The sequence below is a fragment of the Vulpes vulpes genome, chromosome 3, assembly GCF_048418805.1.
Source record: "Vulpes vulpes isolate BD-2025 chromosome 3, VulVul3, whole genome shotgun sequence".
In the NCBI taxonomy this organism is placed as follows: domain Eukaryota; kingdom Metazoa; phylum Chordata; class Mammalia; order Carnivora; family Canidae; genus Vulpes; species Vulpes vulpes.
In genome coordinates this window covers 124,713,588-124,736,856 of record NC_132782.1, presented here as the reverse complement: position 1 = coordinate 124,736,856, position 23,269 = coordinate 124,713,588, and the positions used below count along the sequence as shown (strand labels likewise).

Genomic DNA, 23,269 nt, shown 5'->3' with positions numbered 1-23,269 from the left:
CCGAGGGCTGCGGAGAACTTTTCTTGTCTTGATCGGATGCTTGGCTCCTCCAAACGACCCCTGAATTATGGCGGCTTCTGCGCCGGCCCCGCCGCGCACGACTGACTTTCCGGCTGAGGGTCGATGCAGTTACTACGTGGAAAAGAAGAAGCGGTTCTGCAGGATGGTGGTGGCAGCAGGGAGACGATTCTGTGGGGAACATGCTGGAGCCGCGGAGGTCTGGTATTGCTCTACCCTCTGGAGACTTGGAAATAAGTTTCTTGGTTCGGCAACTACCCTCTGACAGATGTCTACTTTTCTTTCCTGGATTTTCCAACTTTTTCTGTAGTAGGCGCGGTCCCGCCCTCCCCGGGGAGCGCTGACGAGCGCCGGCGAAGCGCGGCGTCTCTCGCAGGAAGCGACGCTCCAGCAGCGACCCGTTGGTTTCGCTGCCGACTCGCGGGAACGTGGATCTTAGTTTTGCCCCCAAACTGCGCGCTCGGGCGTCCCGCCGGGTCTCCGCCTTCCTGACCCGAACGGGGGTCTAGAAAGAATAGTGATCAAAGGTCCCAGGGTTTCGCTGATTGTGCTCTGATGGTTCTGTCAATCATCCCTTCTTGTGAATGCGGTTGAGAAACTTAAAAAAAAAAAAACAAACAACTTAGAACTACAATTCTGGGAGAGGGGTGTGTGGGTGCAATAGGTGTTGGGGATTAAAGGATGTGCTTGTGATGAGCAGAGTGATTAAAGACTTTTTAAAGATTTATATAGAGTACAGTCTTTTGAAAGCGACTTGACTGCTGAAAGGGGGAAGGCAGGATTTAAAAATCGTGTGAGAATGACTCTCCTTTTAAATCAAACACAGGGGATCCCTGGGTGGCTCAGCGGTTTAGCGCCGCCTTGGGCCCAGGGCGTGACCCTGGAGACCCGAGAGCGAGTCCCACGTCGGGCTCCCGGCATGGCATCTGCTTCTCCCTCTGCTTCTCCCTCTGCCTGTGTCTCTGCCTCTCTCTCTTTCTCTCTGTCTGTCTCTCATGAATAAAGAAATAAAATCTTTAAAAAAAAAATTAAAAACAGGAAGCGTACAATTTTGAGAAAACAGTCACGCAGATCATTGTACTGTCCATATACAGTTGACCCTTGAAGACCCAGCCCACTTATACGTGGATTTTTATAAACACAGTGCAGTACTGTGAATGTATTTTCCTTATTAAGACTCTTAATAACGTTTTCTTTAGCTTACTTTATTGTAAGAATACAGTGTAAAATACAACAAAAAAATATGCATTGATTAACCGTTTGTGTTATCAGTAAGGCTTCAGGTCAGCAGTCGACTATGAGAAGTCACAAAGGTCTTAAAGCTCATATTTTGGGAAGTCCAAGTTATTTGCGGATGGGGGTGTGGCTGCCTCTCCCCCCTTCAAGAATTCACTGTGTTTTTATGTCTGTGTATTTCTTTAGGGTATATGTAAGAGAGAATAAGAACAAGAAGAGCAGAATGCTCGTAGAAGAGGACCGTGTTTGCTAAGTTTTAGAAAGATTAACCCAAACGGGCAACACCTGGCTTCATGACTTCTGGATGTCCAGTATTAGTTACAGTATTTCTGTTAGGTGGTTTATCCTGGGAGATACCCAGTAAGAGTCAGCCCCCAGAGCTCCTTCATCTGCTACTGTCCATCATAGCAATAACTTTGCTTCATATTTTGATTAGACTGATACTTACCGAGTGAAGTATACAGAAACATATTTTGGGGGATGTGGGAAACCTCTGACTGATGGTGAGAACTCTTTGAAGTATATCTACAGTTGTTTTGAGTGGTTTTGGGAGGACCATCAAACATCCTTCGATCAAAAACTGAGATTTATAAAATTGATAAGTAAATTTTTGGTGTTTTTGTTTTAAGATTTTATTTATTTATTTTGAAAGAGAATGAATGAGAGCGAGAGAAGGAGCAGGGAGAGAGGGAGAAGCAGACTCCTCACTGAGCAGGGAACCCAATATAGGGCTCTATTCTGGGATTCCTGGATCGGGATCTGAGCCAAAGGCAGACACAACCAACTGAGCTCCCCAGGCACCCCAATAAATAAATTTTGAGTGAGGTTTGTGGTAGGAGAAAGTTTTGTTCTCACTCTAAAACCTAACTTGGGGGCTGCCTGGGTGGCTCGGTCCATTAAGCATCTGCCTTCAGCTCAAGTCATGATCCCAGGGTCCTGGGATTGAGCCCTGCATTGGGCTCTCTGCTCAGTGGGGAACTTCTTCTCCCTCTACCCCTACCTCCTGCTCGTTCTCTTTCTCTCTCTCTCTCAAACAAATAACATCTCCTTATTTAAAAAAATTTTTTTTAAATAAAACCTAACTTGACCTTAACAAGACATCTAGAAGATGAATGCAATTGGTGACAGTAGTAGAATATGACTGGATCCTTAAAAGCTGATTGGTATTCCTAGAGAGGAAGGAATATTCTTATTGGTCACTTGAAGAAAGATTGCAAGACACCAAGTGGAAACACTGACACGATTTGGTTTTCAGTTTTGGGCATCCTACTGAATCTGTGATTTATTTATTTATTTTTTAAAGATTTTACTTATTTATTCATGAGAGACACAGAGAGAGGCAGAGACACAGGAAGAGGGTGAAGCAGGCTCCATGCAGAAAGCCCGATGTGGGACTTCATCCTGGGACCCCAGGATCATGACCTGAGCTAAAGGCAGATGCCCAACCATTAAGCCACCCAGGCATCCCCAGAATATACCTTAAAATCAATCACATGTTATAATATTTTTAAAGATTTTATTTATTTATTCATGAGAAACACACAGAGAGACAGGCAGGCTCCATGCAAGGAGCCTGGCGTGGGACTCCATCCCAGGTCTCCAGGATCATGCCCTGGGCAGAAGGGAGGCACTCAACCGCTGAGCCACCCAGGCGTCCCTCACATGTCACAATTTTAAATTGGCAGCATATTTTCTTCCTTCGTGGTGCCTAAAATAGTGCAAATTATAGTCAATGCTATCAGAGATTCAAAATTCCATATATAAGGCCTTTTCTATAACCTATTTAAAGCTATAAACTGGGATCCCCGGGTGGCTCAGCGGTTTGGCACCTGCCTTTGGCCCAGGGCGCGATCTTGGTGTCCCAGGATCGAATCCCACATCGGGCTCCCTGTGTGGGGCCTGCTTTTCCCTCTCCCTGTGTCTCTGCCTCTCTCTCTCTGTGGGTCTCTCATGAATAAATAAAATCTTTTTTAAAATAAATAAATAAATAATAAAGCTATAAACCCTTGCTGTCCAAAGCAATATTTGCTCATATATACACAAGCTAGCTACTTTGGAGATTATTGTTGTTAAACTCTATAACCTGATTTTTCCAGTGCTTTATTAATGTCCTTTTAAGCTTTCCTTACCTTGTTTTGGAAATCCATAAGTTTATGATTACATTGAAGTTATATCTAATATCTGTAAAGAACAAACTTGATATTTTTCATCTAAATAAATATATCATCTTTCTTAGGAAGAAAATGCTCGGAAAAGAATTCTGTGTCCTTTGGATCCAAAACAGTAAGTATGGGTCAGATAAGAGTTTTTCTGTGCTGGAAAAATTAATTGTCATAGGTCTTATTTTAATTAATTCTCTCTTTAAATTTAGCACAGTATATGAAGATCAACTAGCAAAGCATTTGAAAAAATGTAACTCAAGAGAGAAGCCAAAACCTGTAAGTGTTTGATCAGTAAAATTGAGTGGTGAAATGTGTAGTATGTCATGTTTATATCTATCGGTTGATTACAAATGTGAATATTTAGCAAGACTCTTACCTTAGAAAGCTTGAATGTGGTAAATGCATTTGAGTATATATAGGATGTCATACTGTGAATCACTTATAATCCTAATTCAGATAACAGAACTTTATGCAACAAGTATGTTGTTTAGAGAGTAATTTCACAACTTATTCAAAATATTTATTTAGGGCAGCCCGGGTGGCTCAGCAGTTTAGCGCCGCCTTCAGCCCAGGGTGTGATCCTGGAGACCCGGGGGATTGAGTCCCATGTCTGGCTCCTTGCATGGAGCCTGCTTCTCCCTCTGCCTGTGTCTCTGCCTCTCTCTCTCTCTCTCTCATGAATAAATAAAATCTTTAAAATCTTTATTTATTTATTTATTTATTTATTTATTTATTTATTTAGGGCAGCCCAGGTGGCTCAGTGGTTTAGTGCCATCTTCAGCCCCGGGTGTGATTCTGGAGACTCAGGATCGAGTCCCATGTCGGGCTCCCTGCATGGAGCCTGCTTCTCCCTCTGCCTGTGTCTTTGCCCCCCCCCCCCCCCTCTCTCTCTCTCTCTCTCTCATGAATAAATAAATATTTAAAATTTATTTATTTATTTATTTAGTGCTTAAATTTATTTCAATAAAATATGGTCCCAGACTTCAAGGAGTTAATTTGAAACAATGAGTCAGCTAGTAAATAATGGATCTTATTTAATAAGTTAAGTGAAAGAAGTAGTACACAAGTGTACATACCTGTATAAAAATTAAAATTATATCCAAGGGATCAAGAAAAGCTTCCCAGAGGTTGTAACACTTGAGCTAAGTCTTGATTTGGCAAAGAAAGAAGAAAATCCTTAGAGGTGAAAAGACCCATATGCACAAAGGCATAGGCTGAGAAACCACATTGAGACTTCTAAGGAACTCAGACTTTATTCTGAAAGATATGGGGAGCCACTGAAAGATTTTAAGGTCAAAATGGTATGGTCATACTTACCTCTTACAAAACTTTCTCTCTGAGCAGTGTAGGAGGATGACTTGGAATTTGAACCAGTTAAGGGCTATTGCTGAAATCCAGGTGGGACATGATTAGAAACAAAATGAAAGAGGATGGAAAGGCTAGGGAATAAATGCAAGAGTTATTAGATAGCAGAATCAATACAACTTGGTGACTAAAAACAGAGTTGGTTGTGTATGTCTGAAAGTCATAGAGTGGTTAGTTTGGAAGTCAAATACATACAGGTCTTAGGTGAACTCTGGGATTTTTAAGTTACCCAAGGTAAGAGATTAGAAGGGTGGGGGAGGAACTTGTTTATTCAGTAGATACTAATTGAGCACTTATGCCAGACATTGTACCAAGCACTCTGCCTATAAGAACATTAAAGTCTAGTGGGAGAGACAAAAAATACAATATTATGTGTTTAAAACTGATTCAGTACAGAGTGCTTTGAAAGAAAAGAGAAGAGCCTAACACTTTTTGAGGGAGAAATAGGGGATGAGAGAGATGCAGAAGGAGTCAGGGAGGCTTCTCTGAAGAAGTGTCATAAAATGAGACCTACAGGTCAAAGGAGAATGAGCCACCTGAGTGGCTCAGTTGGTTAAGTGTCTGACTCTTGATTTTGGGTCAGGTCATGATCTCAGGGTGGTGAGATCAAGCCCTAAGTCGGGCTCCACACTGAGCACAGAGGCTGCTTAAGATTCTCTCTCTTCTTCCCCCTTGGTCCCTCCTTCCCCTCTCTAAAAAAAGGGGAGTGGGTGGGAAGAGAATCAGCCAGAGAAGGGGAAAAAAACATATGTAAGCACCTAGAAGTGAGAAAGTTGCTACCTTTCTTTAGGCCTGGGCATTGCACATGACTGGAGAATAGAATCAAGGAGAGAGGTGAGGAGAAGGTGAGATGAGATAGCCAGGAAATAGAGCGTAAGACAAGGCCAGAACTCAGGGTGACACTGAAATCAAAGGTGAGTGGCTCCTACCCTCAGTAGGCTTTAGGCATTCCAAGTGGGATAGTCATGTGCTGTATATTTTGGAGCATCCCTGTGTTTAGTATTCCTGGCCTCTGAGCAGCAAATGGCAAAGGCACTTGTGAGGAATATGAAGGATCTGAAGTATAATCTCTTTTTTAGGCTAACAAGTTAGCCTGCCACAGGTTTGTGGATGCTGGCAGAAGAGACTCCTAGGTCAGAGACAAAGGACTTCATTAGTCACTGTAATGAAGTCATTTCAGTGTCATGGCCTCTCACCTGCATCAGTTTCCCTTGTTCCCTAAGGTCCATGGAATCAGCAGGGCCTATATAAATCCTGCACATTTTTGTGCATAGCTTAGTTCACAGCTGAAGAGCCCTAAGCTTAGGAAATACATTTCTTTTAAAATGAGCAGTATAGGAGCATCGGACTCTTGGTTTCAGCTCAGGTCATGATCTCATGGGTTGTTAGATCAAGCCCCATGTTGGGCTCCACACTCAGAGGGGAGTCTGTTTGAGGATTCTCTCCCTCCGTCCCCACACTCACTTGTGTGCATGTTCTTTCTCTCTCTCAAATGCATAAATAAATTAAAAAAAAAAAAAGAAATAGGGGCTCCTGGGTGGCTTAGTCAGTTAAGGGTCTGACTCTTGATATCAGCTCAGGTCATGATCTTAGGGTCATGAGATCAGGCCCCACATCAGGCTCTGTACTCGTACAGAGACTGCTTGAGATTATTTCCCCTCATTCCTCCTCTCTCCCCCCACATATATGCACATGCATACACGCTCCCTAAAATAAAGAAAATATTTTTAAAAATAATAATAAAATGGGTAATAAGGAAGCTTGCCTGATCTCTGTTCCATAAGTAGACATTCCTTTATTATACTGTACAATAAGCAGGCCTGCCATCTGCTCTAGAAAGATTCACTATTTCTATCTTCCAAGATTGTTTGGTATAGAACTGTCCTTGAGAAGAGAATCTGAAACAAGGTTGTCAGTGTGCCTTGCTTGTAACACTTGCAGAAAATTGAGCATTGTCTCCCAATAGCACCTCTCAGTCATTTTGACAATAAAATATCCCTGTCCATTTCCAAATACCTTCTAGTTGAGAACCAGCTTAGATCAGATGGCATAAGCTTAAAAGGAAATATTTTTACATGAAGATCTGTAGAAGAAAAAAGATGACCACCCCAGATAGACCCTTAGTGAAAAGAAAGAATATTGCCCTTACTTTCAAGTATGCATGGAGATGATCTTCCTTACCTAAGTGCTAGGTTTTTAGTTCAGGCAAACAGGTGGAATACATGTTCTGGGAAAAGGCTGAGAGAAGAGATAAATTTATTAAAAATGGAAAAACCCCATACAGACACTATTGCATGTCAGGACACTGTGGAAAGGAAAGGGAGGAAAACAATGGGATGATAGGAAGCAGGAAAAAATGCAGAATGGTATTTATCTAGTGCCCTACATATAATGTGAAACTTGGAACCCAGGCAAAGTTTCATCACTATTCTGCTTTATTTTGTAAAACTCTTCATTGTTTTTTTAAAAAATTCTGTATTCTGGGTGGCTCAGTTCAGCATCTGACTCTTGGTTTTGGCTCAGGTCATGATTTCATGGGTATGAGATCAAGCCCGACGTCTGGTTCCATCACAGTGGGGAGTATGCTTGAAGATTCTCTCCCTCTGCTTTTCCCTCCCCCCTCTCTCCTTCTCTCTCTCTAAAATAAATAAATAAATCTTTAAAGAAAGTACACAAAATGGAAGTAAATTCGTGAGACGTTTCTCCAGTATAAATAGTTTTCACATTTAAAAATCTAGTCCACAATACAACTTACCTAGAGCACTCTTGGCAATCATTTTAAACTAAGAGTACATAAGGGACGCCTGGGTGGCTCAGCAGTTGAGTGTCTGCCTTTGGCTCAGGACGTGATCCTGGGATCGTGGATCAAATCCCACATCAGGCTCCCTGATGGAACTTGCTTCTCCCTCTGCCTTGTCTCTGCCTCTCTCTCTGTGTCTCTCATGAATAAATAAATAAAATCTATAAAATAAACTAAGAGTACATCAAATTATAATAGTTATAGCTAATTTTCTATTACAGTTTTGCCAGTCATCCAACAGAACATTGTAATACTCGCTATCTTCACCTCTTTCACTTAATCACCAGTTTCCTTATTGTCCATATAGGTAAAGGTAGCAACACACACAGCATGTTACCCTTCTGTGTAACAAAAGTCCATCACTATGCATAAAGTTCCAACAGTAGTTTTTACTTTTAGAACAGGATTGTAGAAATAGTATTATTTTATTATTTTCATTCTTCTATATCTACATGGTCCAGTATAGTAACCACTAGCCATGTGTAATTATTTAAATTCATAAATGAGAGATAGGGAGGATGGCAGGTAGAGAGTATAGAAAGAAGAGAACGATCAGTTTTTCACCCTAATTTTCTGACCTCTTCACATTAATAACAGTATTGTTGTGGTTTTGTTTTTGTTAAGGACTTCTTTATTCAAGATATTAATGCGGGCTTAAACGATGAAACAGAAATACCTGAGCAATTAGTAAGTACTGGACTTAACATTTAATTTAATTTTAAAAGATATCTGTGAGCTATCTCTATGAATAAGCTGTTGTAGTAATTGTTTAAAATAAACTAATTGCTTTGAATTTACCATGGATTTTCCTATAGAATCTATATTATTAGTGATGGTTAGTTTCCAGACCACTCATGCCCCATTTTTGTATATAGGTTCCGATTTCTTCTCTTTCTGAAGAGCAGTTGGAAAGCTTAATTAAGAAATTGCGGAAAGCAAGTGAAGGTAAGTCTGTCTACAGTTGCAAGTTAAAATTTTTAGAATAATTAGGTGCCACATGAGTTGATACCAGTGTGGCTTACAAGATGTTACTACCGTTGTTCAGAGCCCTACAGTTTCATGTTTGGTTGCTTAAGCTATTGTGCTTATATTTGGCACAGGTTTGAACTCTACACTTAAAGATCAAATTATGTCCCATCCAGCATTGCATGATGCCCTTAATGACCCTAAAAATGGTGATTCTGCAACCAAACACCTGAAACAGCAGGTATGTTTAGGTCATAGTCACTATACTAAAATTGGCCTTTTGTTCATTTGTCAAAAGCTAACATTCTTTCTAAATATAGTTAATGAGGTTTTATTTAGTTTATCTTTCAGGGAACAGAATCTTTCCATTTCAAAAAAATATATGTTAACGTATATTAAAAATTTTTGGCATGGATATGGTTCTGAGTACTGTGTGTTAAAAATTTCAAAACAAGGGAAGAAATTTAAAGCCAAACAAAAATTATCTATGTGCACATGCTGCCTTATAGAAATTACCTTGCTGTTTTCCCATTCAAGCCAAATGTGTTTACTCTAGTTTATAAAATAATCTTGTGAAGTTTGCAGGCTTCTATTTTAGGTAACATTGAAAAATTAAAGTTACTTGGTCCAAGAAGATGCTTTGTTGAGTTTGGAGCAGGAAAGGGAAAATTATCTCATTGGGTTGATATTGCCTTAAAAGATGCTGAAAAAGTTCACTTCATCCTAGTAGAAAAGGTGACCACGAGATTCAAGGTACGTGAATTCTTGGCAGTATGTTAGTAACCAAACTTTGTTTGCACTTTTCTTATTAAAAAAAGAAAACCATGATATTCAGAAAATTAATTTTTCTGTTGATTTGATACGGCTTTTTATTCTAATTATATTGATGACTTAAACTGAAGGTAAATTTTTTAATCTAAATTTTGATAGTCCAGTGAGCAGAGTTCTTAAAATTATTTGCAGAGACAAGAAAATACGTGGAAAGAGCCACACTCAAGCTAGGAGTTAAGTCTTGGGTTCTAACCTACCTGTGCCCCTTGCTAACTTCATTCGGTATATATTTATTGAGCGTACCATTAGGCACCATGACAGACATTGAGTAGATAAAATCAAGACAAGGTCTCTGTGCTCTATTATATTTAGAAAGGAGAGACACAAATTAATGATTATATAAAAGTAATCTGCACCAGAGTACAGTGTAGTTTCAAAAGAGGGAGTGGCATGTTTTAATGCAGGGAAGGGATGCAAATGGCTACATAGAAAAGTTGATGTCTGAGGTCTATCTTGAAAGGAGAATTAATGTTTCCTTGGTAAAGGGTTTGGGAAGCATTCTAGGAAGCAGGAACAGTGTAACCAAACACCTGAAACAATAGGGAAACATGGAAACACTTCTGTGTGATGAGAATGCATAGTTCCAAGTAGGGTTCAGTGGTGATGAAATGGGACAGGATGGCTAAACTCTGGAAGGAATCCTATTTTATGCCAAAGGAAGGAGTTCAACTTTATCCTGCTACATGCTGGATATACGGTGGAACAAGATTTAGTTCTTGTCTTTGAAAATCTTACATCTAGTGGAGCAGACTTAGGAGTATTTTGGCTCAGTATGCTAAGTCTCTTATGATGATAGTAAGTACCAGAAGCCATAGAAGTATGAAGATAGAACACAGACTCAGTGTAGTGTGGATCAGGAAAGGTTTCTTGGAAAAAGTGACAGCTGAGGGGAGATTGAAAGAATATGTGAGAGTTGGTGGAGAAAATAAAAAGGCTTTTTAAAAGTTCATCCTAGGGCAGCCCAGGTGGCTAGCGGTTTAGCGCCGCCTTCAGTCCAGGGCGTGATCCTGGAGACCTGGGATCGAGTTCCATGTCGGGCTTCCTGCATGGAGCCTGCTTCTCCCTTTGCCTATATCTCTGCCTCTCTTTCTCTCTGTGTCTCTCATGAATAAATAAATAAAATCTTTAAAAAATAAAAATAAATTTTAAAAAGTTCATCCTAGTAATACCATTAAAGCTGTATCAGAAGAGTCTGAGACTTGAAGTAGAGGGATTAATAACAAGATAATTATTATCCAGTAATCCAAGTAAGAAATGGGCCAGAGCTAAGACTATTGCAGAGGCATGGAGAAGAGGGAAAGAGTATGAAAAATGCTAAGATTTTAGAAGAAGGAGATTTGGTGATTTTATTTATTAGTCATTAAGAATGACAGAGGAGTTATTTCAGGTGACACTTGATGGCTTTAAATGACTGGTGGTGCATTTTATCTGAGCTAGGGAATATAGAAGGAAGAAGAGAAAGAATAGGTTTGTGGGGAGAAATGATGGGTTCAGTTTTGAATGAGTTTACAGTTGAAGTAGAGCTTTCTAATTCACAACTAGAGATATGTGTCTGGTGTTCATCAAAAAAATCTGGGCCACAGTGTTGATTTTTAAGTCATAGACACATGGACATAGATCAGAATGGTGGTTGTGATCTTTTAGAGAGAGTAAGAAGAATGAGCCGAAAATAGTGTATTAGGGGCTAAGGCAAAGGAGCTTGCAAGCAATCTTAAGTTAGTCACTTAACATCTGTGAAGCTTAGTTCCTTCATCAGTGAATAGGGTCGTTTTAGAGTTAGAGGAAATCATTGTACATAATAATTTATAAAATTTTAAGCTTTTTAAAAATATATGATATTGTTATTTTAGAGTTTTCATCAAAGAATATGCAGTCTTAAAATATTTTAATTAGTGATTCTGTTTTTTAAATATTAAAAATAAGATGGGAAATTATTTCCTCTGAATTTTGAAAACAAAGAGAAATCTTTTTATTTTCATAAAGCTTTTTTTAAACATAAAGAGCTGTTGTTATGACTATGTTCTATTTCTGCAGGTAGATGGCAAACACAGAAAGAAAAATTCAGTGTTTGAGAGACTTCAAATTGATATTCAACACTTGTGTTTGAGTAAGTTGCATAACTTTCGGTTGCCCTTCCATAAATCATAGAAGTTTCAAATTCTGAGGGTTGCTTAGAAATCCAGTCATGCAGAACAGTGCTTCAGGGAAAACAAACGAAAATTAATGCATTGTAATATAGAGTGTTATATCTAACGTTTGGATAAATGTAAATTGAATTAGGTCTGGAACTTTTTAAAATGAGATTTCAGTATCATTAGAAATGAAGTATCATATTAGGAAAGAGTTTAATAAAAGTTTTGATAATATGTCCCTACATTATTTCTTTGTCCTTTTTATTTTTTTTTTAAGATTTTATTTATATATTTGAGAGAGAATGCACAAGCATCTGTGGGGATGGGCAGAAGGAGAAGGAGAAGCAGACTCCCTGCTAAGCAAGGATTCCCAATACAGGACTCAATCTTAGGACCTGGATTTATGACCCAAGTCAAGGGCAGATACCCAACTGACTTAGCCACTCAGGCACCCCTCTTTGATCTTTTTAATTATGAGTCTGTTCAGGGGCACGTGGGTGGCTCAGTTGGTTAAGCATCCAACTCTTGATTTGGGCTCAGGTCCTGATCTCAAGGTCATGAGATCAAGCCCTGCTTCAGGCTCTGTACTGGGTGTGGAGCCCCTTAAGATTCTCTTTCCCTCTGCCCCCTAAAAAAGGCTAGTGCCTTCTGCCTATAATTAACATTACTTAACCTAAACTATCAAAGAAATGAGATTATTCTTTGTCCCGCTGTTGGTAAAAGATACTTGCTAGAATTTTAAATTGTACCAAACAAATTCACCTCTGTGGAAGTCACAGTTCACACACTCACCCCTGCTTCAGTCATACTTTTTTGTGCCTTTTCTGTACCTTTTTATAGTCTTTACAGTTTTTCATATTAATACAAACATATCCTAGTGACCTCTTCCATCTACTCACTAGTACAGCTTTGTGGAGCAACCCAACATTTCTATATAAATCACTGTATTTAAAATTATTTAACTGAATGTATTTCTTTTCTGACATTGAAAATCCTAGACAAGTTTTTATGCTATGTATTGAATTCTTTTTAAGTATACTAGAAGGTAGCATACCATATTTATTAAATAGTTTCTAGATCACTCATCTGTGCCCACCATGTGCCCCTATTCCATAGTTTTAAACCAAAATAAGAGAGAAAGATTAATAATGAAGCAAATATCTATAATCTAGTTCAATACTGCCCTTTTAAAGTTGGCATTAACTTGAAAAACTCTCTCCTGCTAAATAGTGACCTACATAAAAATATAGCCAGCAGTGAAAATGTGAATTATAATCTCCTGACTTCCATACTTCAGTTTTTTCTTAATATTTAAAATAAAAAACTTATTTAATGACATACTGAGAGTAATTAAAAGTAGTTTTGAAGCAAGGAGAAAGTGACATTTATTTAAAGGACTTTGTGGGTAGCAGGGTTGGAATTGACTATTCATCATTTTAGGGGAAGAGAAAGAATAGGAAGCATCTATTGAATGAGTTCACTACGGACATCCCTGCCTCTTCTTTTTCTTTTTTGGGCTTTTATTAAAGTTATATGTGTGTGGTTAAGACTGAAACAATTCTACAAGTTCTCAAGTTGTTATAAAAACAGCAGCAGCCACTTCCTCCTAGCCATGGCTCTCTCTTTGGAGCCAACTTCATTTACCCATTACAAGTGGATTTTTATATTTAAATGAAATCTCTGGGCAGACCCGGTGGCGCAGCGGTTTGGCGCCACCTGCAGCCTGAGGTGTGATCCTGGAGACCCGAGATCGAGTCCCACATTGGGTTCCCTGCATGGAGCCTGCCTCTCTCTCTGTCTGTGTCTCTGCCTCTCTCTCTCTGTGTCTATGAATAAATAAATAAAACCTTTTTAAAAATAAATAAATAAATAAATGAAATCTCTAATGATAGGCTTTTGGTTTTGTTGCCCCCCCCCTTTTTTCTTAAAGCATTATCTATCAGTTTCTCCCAATGGAAGATAAAGATTTTGTACCTTTGCCCCGCTTCAAGTGCAAACACTTTCCAATCCTCATCTTTCTAATATGTACGAAATGATTAAATCATCTTTTTTTTTTTTACCACTGAACCATATAGTAAATTACTTTCTCCTCTTTAATTTTTTTGTTTGCTAAATTAATAATTTATAATTTTATTTACTTTGTCTTTTAAAAATGTATTCATTGTAATACATTTATCAACTATTTTATTAGTTTCCATCTTGCTGAAAAATTCTCCCCTGTATGCTTCAGACATGTTGCAGTTCAGACTGGATGCCCTCCATTCCTGGGGCACAATGATCAACATTAAAACTTTTTTCAGTCTCATCCTAGGGATTTCCTTCACTCTCTTGGGTAGGAATTTCTTTTTCCACGTCTTTTCCCACATCTATTGATTCACTCTTTGGGTAGAGCACCTAGTCCTATAGCTTTTGAGAAACAATGCAATAGAGATAAATTTGAGGCCTTGCATTGTTAGAAAACATCTTTTATTTTAGACTTGACTTGGCTGGGTATTTGTATTTCCAGATTGAAAATCATTTTCTGGGGCACCTGGGTGGCTCAGTGGTTGAGCAGCCTGCCTTTGGCTCAGGTTGTGATCCTAGGGTCCTGGGATCAAGTCCCGCATTGGGCTCCCTACAGGGAGCCTGCTTCTCCCTTTGCCTATGTCTCTGCCTCTTTCTGTGTGTCTCTCATGAATAAATAAAATCTCTTTAAACAAATCATTTTCCTTTAGAATTTTGAAAGTTCTGTTCTACTAGTATTATTTAAAAGTTCAGTGCTGTTCTGAATCTTGCTCCCTTGTACTTGATCTGCTTTTTTCTTGAAATTTCTTTTTTTTTTTTTTTTAAGATTTTATTTATTCATGAGAGATGCAGAGAGAGAAAAGGAAGAGACATAGGCAGAGGGAGAAGCAAGCTCCATGCAGGGAGCCCAATGTGGGACTTGATCCTGGGACTCCAGGATCACACCCTGAGCCAAAGGCAGATGCTCAACCACTGAGCCACCCAGGCATCCCTTTTCTTGAAATTTCTTGGTCCCTTGTACTTGATCTGCTTTTTTCTTGAAATTCTTCTTTGTCTTTCGTGTTTTAAATTTTCAGAGTGATAGGCCTTCCTATGGTTATATTTTTATCCATTGTGCCTCCTTCATTTATAGCAGTGGTTCTCACTGGTGGGACTTTGTCCCCCAGGGCACATTGGCAATGTCTGAGACATTTTTGATTGTCATAGCAGTGGGCATGCTATGGTAACAGTCCAAGATATGGATACAGTCCACAGAGGCTGCCTACTAGACCAGAGGCCTGCTAAATATCTCATATGGTATGGTATAGCTCCCCACAACAAAATTATTGGGGCCAAAAAGTCAATAATGCCAAGGATGAGAAATCTTGATTTAGAGATTCTAGTATTCTCAGCTTTCTGGGAAATTTCCTTGGATTCTTTCTTTCATAATTTACTCTGCTACACTTTCTCCTTTCTTCCTTTAAGGGAGAATTCTTATGACCTAGTTATTAGACTTATTGGGATGGTTTTCTACTTCTCTGAAGAAAACTTCTCTGTGTTATGTCTTTTGGTCTTTTTTCTATACTTCCTAAAATTTTCCCAACTTAATTTTTTCTATCATAGTTTTAATTTCTAGGATTTTTTCTCTATTTATCTTTATTATTATATTTTGATCTTTTTTATAATTATAATTTCTTTCAGAGGACATTAATAATGGTGTTTTAGAATTATTCTCCCTTTGTAATCTGTTTTCACCAATTTGTTCTTTTCCACTTGTTTTGGTTTCATAACTTAGAAGCTGTCCTCTGAAATCTGATGCTCCTTGATAGTGTATTCTTAGGATTGAGGGACTCAGAGCTCTGGGTCCTCAGGTGGAGTGATCACAGGTGTGATTTGCCTAAGAGGTCATCTTTACTCTTGGGCTGGTAAGATTCTGCAGAGAAGACTCTTCTCTGATCGCCTACCTAGAGGGTAAAAGTCTGATGACCAACATCTCGGGACCCAGTGGGGAACGAGAGATAGGGAAATTAGTAGGCATGCTCACTGATTCCTGCTGATTTATCATACTTCATCTTTCAACTTCCTCTTGTCCCTAAATCCACTGAATTCCTGTTCTACTTGATCCAGAGAATTAGTCTACAGTCTTCCATCATGTAGGAAAGAGGTAGTCACCAAGGAGCTGTTGAGGTGGGGATCTGACTACTTAAACAGGCTTTCCACCAACACTCTGCATTATAGCTACTCAGCTCTACTCCAAAAGTACCTAATGCCCCCAATTCTTGAGCCTTTGGAAGATCTGTAGAATAAATTTGGTTGAGTCACAGACTTTCCCATTTTTGTCTCCTTTTGTCCTCTTTCAGATCTTGTGAGTTTATATCTTTTTAAAAATCTGGGCAGCCCAGGTAGCTCAGCGGTTTAGCACTGCCTTTGGCCCAGGGTGTGATCCTGGAGACCTGGGATCAAGTCCCACATTGGGCTCCCTGCATGGAGCCTGCTTCTTTCTCTGCCTCTGCCTTTGCCTGTCTGTCTCTCTCTCAGAAGAATAAATACAGTCTTTAAAAAAAAAATCCTTTTATCCACATTGTGGTGGAGTTTTAGTTTAGTAGTAAACTCCTATTTGCATTTAATCTACCATCATTTGACAGAAGTTCCTCTGTTCTATTTTCCAAGCCCAAAGAAATAGGAGACAGAGGAAATGAGATAATTTTCAAGCATAAAGGAGAAGGTTTTTCTTAGAATTCCTTTCCCTTCACTCTAACTGATGGTAAGTTTCTTGAACTAACTTAATTTAAACTTCTATATTCCTTGATACAAGCAAACTGTTCCACTTGATACCATTTTCTCCTGGCAAGTAATATAATAACATTTGAAAGCAAGTAACAGAAAAGTAAAAATATTTACTAAGTACTTCCATTGGACTGTTCACTGTGCTTGATGCTTAGCTGAATTTTTTAGAGGAAGCATACTTTTCATTTCAGAATCTTACAAAAAGGGAAATCAATAGGAAGGGGAAATGGAGGCTAAAACTGTGATATAGTATATCTTACTTCATTACCTTATGGACCTTTTTTTTTTACTTTTTTCAGGACTGTTATGAATATTTTCTTTTTTTCAAAACAATGTAAAAAGCAAAGATATCTTATTTTTGAACATCAAGATATATATTTTTTAAAGATTTATTTTTATTTATTTATGATAGACATAGAGAGAGAGAGAGAGAGAGAGAGAGAGAGCAGAGACACAGACAGAGGGAGAAGCAGGCTCCATGCAGGGAGCCCGACGCGGGACTCGATCCCGGGACTCCAGGACCACACCCTGGGCCAAAGGCAGGCGTGAAACCGCTGAGCCACCCAGGGATCCCCAACATCAAGATATATTAAAAAAAAACTATAGTTTGATTATAATACTGAATATAGTGTTTTATATATTACATGTTTATTGTATGTGTTATTTGTTCAAAATAAATCTTCTAGCAGGGAAAGCTTTGAGTTCTTTTATCAATTAGTTAATAATATTTAGCAAAATAAGGCTTATACAGGGGAAAGTCCTGAGTCAGTAGAGAGAAATGACATTGGCCTAAGAATCAGGAAACTAACTCTGGAGGAGAAGCCCCACCAGGGGCAAGAGGGGAAAAAAAGGGAAACAAATAAGAAGGAAATTTTAATTTTAATTCTGGCTGGTCAGGAGCTCTCTGTGTTACTTATCAGGTCACTATATCTGTGAGTCTTATTCCTCAGCTATAAAGTGAGAAGTTTTTGTTTGAGTTTCTTTCAGCCCTTAAATTCAAAGATTTAAATTAGTTCTGTCTTTGGAGAGGCCATGTTAATGCCTTCCTTATCTCACAAGAGAGCTAATTCGTTTTTATTTTCTTATATTTCAGACAAGATTCCTTTGCTAAGCAAAGAAAAACTGCCTGTGGTAGGAATTGGAAAGCATTTGTGTGGTGTGGCAACAGGTACGTTAACATACTAATAATGTGTAGATGAACACATCAAATTGTAGCTTAACATGGTCCCAATCATTGAAATAGTCTCTTGATCTTCCTAGTAGCATTGGCCTTGTGTTACATCAGATATAGAGTTTTCTTATTTTGGCCACTTTGCAGGATGAATTAAGAGTTTCATAGGTAAAGACTGAGTCATATGAGACTGAAAGCTTTTTGGGTTATATTTCAACCAAAAAGTAAACAAATCATTTGTGGAAACTGTATGATTCTACCCCAGAAGCTACTGATTTTTTTAAGGAGTTGCTTGGAAAGCACTCTGAAACCTCTCCTGCTAGAAGATGATTATGTACCAGGACTCTGGGGAAAATGGAAAACGAAATATTAGATAAAAAATCTAAGATGTCTTATCTTAGCACATCCATCTGTTAGGTGTAGCATGGTAAGGTAGAAAGAGCATAGGCTTTGCATTTGAATTATCTAGAATTCAGCTGTGCTGTGTAACCTTGGCAAATTATTTAGCCTTTCTGAATTTTGGTTATCTCCTCTGTAAAACAGGTATTATATTATTTATCTGGTTACATGGAAGTGTCTGGTGCATATGAGTGCTTAGGAAAAGTTAGCTATTGTTATATCATTTCTTCCTGGCTCCTACTGGTTTCATCATCTCCCGTAGGGGGAACTTGGAGCCTCCATAAGACATTATTCAAATTAGCTGGAAATGGCTTTGAGTATTATACACATGTGTTGTCCTTCATAGTTTTTAAGATGACTTTCATGTACCTTATCTCATTTAACCATCATAAAAACCTTCTGATGTAAGCCAGTTCTGTCCTGGGGAGAGAAAAAAGCATACTCATTTACTCTTACCCATCTGACCCAAGTTTTTCAGAAGTATAATCTATATTGGCCATTTTTCATTGTTCCACATACTTTTCCTCTCTTGATTCACTGATTTCTCCCTTCATCACTCTGTTGTTATCTTACTGAAAAATCTCTACTGCAGTTGCTTGCCCTTCTTTGTTAATTTGTTTTCTTTTTGAAAAACTTTATTTCAATTAATTAACGTATAATGTATTATTATCAGAGGTAGAGGTCAGTGATTCGTCAGTCTTATATAGTACCCAGGGCTCACTACATCACGTGTCCTCCTCAACGTTCATCACCCAGTTACACTGTCCCTCCACCCACACCCACCCCCTGCAGCCCTCAATTTATTTCCTATGTTTACCGCCATTCTTTTTAAGTTTGTTTTTGTTTTTGTTTTTAAGTCATCTCTACACCCCACGTGGGGCTGGAACTCTCGACTCCGAGATCCAGAGTTGCATGCTCTCTGGCTGAGCCAGCCAGGCAGTCCAGTTGCTTGCCCTTCTTGAAATTCTGTTTCCTTTCCTATGATTACATTCTTTTTTCCCAGTTCTTCCCCTACATCTGTGCCATTCTTTCTCTTTCTCTGATGGTCTCCTTCCACAACCTATTTAATTACTAATATTTAGACCCCTTGGTTACACACATAATATGTCTTTCCCCTTAAAACTCTTCAGTAGCTCCTAATACAGCAGAAAGTCCAAGGCCTTTTTTTTTTTTTTTTTAAGATTTTATTTATTTATTCATGAGAGACACAGGGAGAGAGAGAAACAGAGGGAGAAGCAGACTCCATGCAAGGAGCCCGATGCGGGACTCGATCCCTTGACTCCAGGATCACGCCCTAGGCTGAGGGCAGGCGCCAAACCGCTGAGCCACTCAGGGATCCCCCCAAGGTTTTTTGTTGTTGTTGTTGTTGTTGTTGTTTAAGATTTTATTCATTTATTCATGAGAGACACAGAGAGAGAGAGAGAGAGGCAGAGACACAGGCAGAGATAGAAGCAGACTCCATGCAGGAAGCCCGATGTGGGACTTGATCCTATGACTCCATGATCATGCCCTGGGCCGAAGGCAGGCGCTAAACCGCTGAGCCACCCAGGGATCCCTTTTTTTTTTTTTTTTAAAGATTTTCCCCCAAGGTTTTTAACAGGAAGACCTGCTGTCAATCTGGCCACTGCCTTCCAGCCTTTGCCACTTCCTGCCTACAGCTTAGCTGCCCGGCAAATTGAAACCCTGTGTACTTTTCCCATGTACTCTATTGTGTCAAGTTCTAATTTCCTTAGTGTTTATCATAATTCTGTCTGCATATCTCTACCTTATGGTATTTTAATTATTTGTTTATATACCTAATTCTCCCACTATGCTGTGAATTTTTTGAGCACAGGGAGTGTACTAACATGATGGTTGGCTTTATAATAGAAACACTAAGCATTTGAGTGAATGAATAATCTTGTCCACCCATTTGCTATGTTTCTTGATCCCTTTCTTTGGTAGATGGCTTTGTCCTTTAAGTTCTTGGTGAAGGAAAGGTTGAAATAGATTAAATACCTTCTGATTGTTAAAATAACTTCATTTTTTAAATAATTTTTCAGGTTATTCATATTTTTGAAAATCATGTACTTAAGTCCAATATAAATAAAACTGACTGAATATATTTTGTCAGAAAATAATAGTTTATTAAATAAAAAAGAAAGCTATCTCTTTCTCCCACTGTTCATTGACTTAGACTCATATATTGAATTAAACTTATTAGTGAAATATAAAATAATTTAATAGTCACTGGTTACATCTTAGGGTAAAAACATTTTAAAATACATGTTTTTGATTGAATAGACACAGCATGCCAATCTAATCAGACACAGGTATGGGTTTTATAGTATAGGTTTGGAGTCTTCCCAGTATTGTCAACTCATATAGCAGTCTTCAGTAGGATATAGTTATAGTCATAAAAAAATCTATTTATTAAGCTTTTAAATTTAAATTTTTCATTTTATTTTTTAAAGATTTTATTTATTTATTCGTGAGAGACACAGAGAGGCAGAGACACAGGCAGAGGGAGAAGCAGGCTCTGTGCAAGGAGCCCGATGTGGGACTCGATCCCGGGACTCCGGGATCAGAACCTGAGCTTAAGGCAGACGCTCAACCACTGAGTCACCCAGGCATCCCTAAATTTTTCATTTTAATATAGACCACCTCAAAGTTTATGTGTTTAATCATCATTACATTTGCAAAGCTTGGACACGAAAGGCATCAGTAACTGTTTGTTGAATGAATGCATAAATACTGTAAGGCTGCTCAGTGAGGCCTACTTTCCACAAAATGACTCTCTTTTATCAACTCTTCAGCTCATCAGGATTTGCTATGACCAGCTATGTTTCAGGACTGCCACGTAAATCAATCTAAGCAGATACTTAGCAAATGCCTTTCCCCTCTATTCTTTCTTTGGGTTTCTAAAGCTCAAAACTTCCCTGGAATATAAGTGTAGATCAAAGATTTTTTTCCTATAGAAGTTCTTTCCTCAGCTAGAGTAGGAGAAATAAGAGCCAATTTGAGTAGTTGGACTAGAAGTTTTTACAGATGTAGATCTTAAGCTTCAGCGAGTTTTTGGGGGAAGTAGAATAAATCATTAGAGAAAATGAGATGCTAATGAGAAAACAGCAAATATGAACAAAATTGATAATTCGTGGAAGAATTATTACAAGTATAAAGCTAAGCAGGTGTTTGTTGTTGGGATTTTAGAAACCATACTGCTGAATAAATGTAAAAAATACTTATTTTTAAAGATGATGTGGTTTGGGGGGGGCCACATAATTGTGTTTGCAGATCTTGCATTACGATGTTTGGTTGAAACCTATGCTGCCAGTTGTGAGGAAAGGAATGAAGAACCTTTAGCCAAACGCATAAAGAATGATAAAACAGAAAAAGAAATTAACACTTTGGCCAAGGAAGGAAATGAAAAAAATGTCCCAGAGAAGTGGACCCCTGTGGCTGGCATTGTTATTGCACTCTGTTGTCACCACAGGTGTGATTGGAGACATTATGTGGGCAAAGAGTATTTCAGGGCTCTAGGCCTTGGAGCAGTGGAATTCCACTACTTCCAGCGAATGAGTAGTTGGGCAACTTGTGGAATGCGAAAAACATCTTTGGAAGCTTCCAATCTTACCACAAAGAAAAAAGATAAGCACAGCGATGCCAGTGAAGAGCATGATGACGGGGGATGCAGAATCACAGACGACAGTGCTGAGAGTGTACCTGGGTAAGTGACTACATTGAAATGCCCAACACCAGGGCAGGAATGTTTTGTTATTGCTGTACTTTTTTTTTAGATAAATGTTACTGAGAGTCTATTCATGAAAATTCATTTTACCATCCAATTTTAGAATACATTAAAATACACTTTTATTGTGGCATAAATAAAAATGTATCTTGGAAGCATGGGACATAGCACATAGTATACTGCAGGTTACTTAGGAACTTATCAATAAATAGAAGGGACTAAAATAATTTTTTTATAAACTTTTACAAATTTTAACAATATTTTGTTTTTATTTGATTTAGGTTCCTTACTGTTGAAGAAAAGAAGAAAATCGGACATCTTTGTAAATTGCTGATTGACCAAGGCCGAGTTGAGTATTTACAGCAGAAAGGATTCAGTCCTGCTTTACAGTACTATACAGATCCTCTGGTGTCTTTGGAAAATGTATTGTTAACTGCTTTACCAAATCATTCTTTATCACCAGAAACAACTCCTTAATGGAAAAGAAATTCTGAACATATGTCTTCCACCAAAAGAATTTTTTAATTGTATTTTTATATTCATGAAAATATAATTTACATAGCAGATAATATGAATTTTTAAAAATGTTGTGGCCTCACTAAACTTTGGTAATAGTTTTGCTTTTTACTTTAAAAGTCCAAAAAAAAAAAAAATAATAATAAAAAAAATAATAAAAGTCCAAACATTAGCGAATTCACCAAATTCCCAAAGTAATTCTCTTCAGCAGGGCATCTTGAGTTAAATTATCCATCAGTATTTATGGAGATTGGTAAAGTAGTAGAACAGTTGACTTGGTTATCTGAAACACACAGAACACATCAATACACACCTAGCACATTAACTTTGTATTTGTATTTTGGAAATTTATTTTCCTTTGGTTTTATTTAATACTTTTTATTTCTCAAGTTGAAGATGTAAAGATCAATTGTAGGTTTATAACAAGGGCCAGTCTGAGAATGTGGCTTATGTATGGATTTTTTTGTCCATTCAGATCTGGAAAGGATAATCAATCGTGATTCTTTTTTTCTAATGCAAAGAAATTCAGAGATGTTCACAATCAAGGAATTCACCTTCAGATTTTAGCGCCATATCTGTATTATCTAAATTTATCCATAACAACAAAAACTGAGGAGATAGTTTTTAAGGGAAATAAGCTATTTCACTTCATTTTAATGGAATAATTATCTAGTTAGAAATTCCAAAAAGATAACTTATAAGCCTTATTCACAAATTAAATTGAAATTTGCAAATAACTTATAAGTTAATTAGGTATCATATCTTTTAAAAGGACATTTTTATGTTTATCAGTACAACTATATATTCTCACTTGTTTGACTTAAATAATTTGGAATAAAGTGGAAATTAGATAATGAAACCAAAAACCTCCTTACATTTAGGTCTTATTTAACTCATAAGCAGTTTCTATGCACAAGCAAATATTAAACCAAACATATGGTCAGGACTGTTATCGTCTTCATGTTATCCTTGATTTATTTCTGCCTTTATTTGTAAAAATTGTCTTAACATACCAATGTACCTTTGCCAAGAGAAAGATCAGAATTAACTAATTTTAGATACTATAATGATATTCTTAGGTAACTTTCTTCTCCTATAAATAGATCTGTGATTATATGAGTTATAAATTAGAAGCCTAGCCTTTTTAAAATTCCTCACTTTTCTACTTTAATCTCC

The 23,269-nt window shown here is 38.0% G+C and overlaps 2 protein-coding genes across 5 annotated transcripts in view; one reads left to right on the top strand and one right to left on the bottom strand.

Moving 5' to 3' along the window:
- Positions 1-67: 67 nt before the first annotated feature.
- On the top strand, positions 68-22,180 carry TRMT13 (tRNA methyltransferase 13 homolog). 3 transcript variants are annotated; one of them, XR_012000743.1, is made up of 11 exons: positions 68-217; positions 3,491-3,537; positions 3,626-3,692; positions 8,206-8,268; positions 8,457-8,526; positions 8,682-8,788; positions 9,133-9,300; positions 11,413-11,485; positions 17,374-17,448; positions 21,323-21,556; positions 21,859-22,180. XR_012000743.1 is itself a non-coding variant. In XM_025996562.2 (11 exons), the coding sequence occupies exons 1-11, from the start codon at positions 68-70 to the stop codon at positions 22,052-22,054; spliced, it is 1,449 nt and encodes a 482-aa protein (XP_025852347.2). In that variant the 3' UTR covers positions 22,055-22,180. The 3 variants fall into 3 exon arrangements, 2 of the variants coding, with proteins under 2 accessions (XP_025852347.2, XP_072610617.1); XM_025996562.2 differs by having other exon boundaries at positions 21,124-21,556; XM_072754516.1 differs by lacking the exon at positions 9,133-9,300 and having other exon boundaries at positions 21,124-21,556.
- Positions 21,675-23,269, bottom strand: part of LRRC39 (leucine rich repeat containing 39) — a 31,236-nt gene continuing 29,641 nt past the window's right edge. Inside the window, exons 9-10 of one of the 2 annotated variants that reach the window (XR_012000744.1) lie at positions 22,261-22,376; positions 22,081-22,219 (exon numbers count right to left, since the gene is read on the bottom strand). Coding sequence is in view for 1 of the 2 variants with exons in the window: in XM_025996563.2 (XP_025852348.2) it covers positions 22,321-22,376 (56 nt within the window). In the remaining variant the exon portion in view is untranslated. Of the gene's footprint in view, positions 22,377-23,269 lie in introns of both variants that reach the window. The other variant, XM_025996563.2, reaches the window with a different exon arrangement.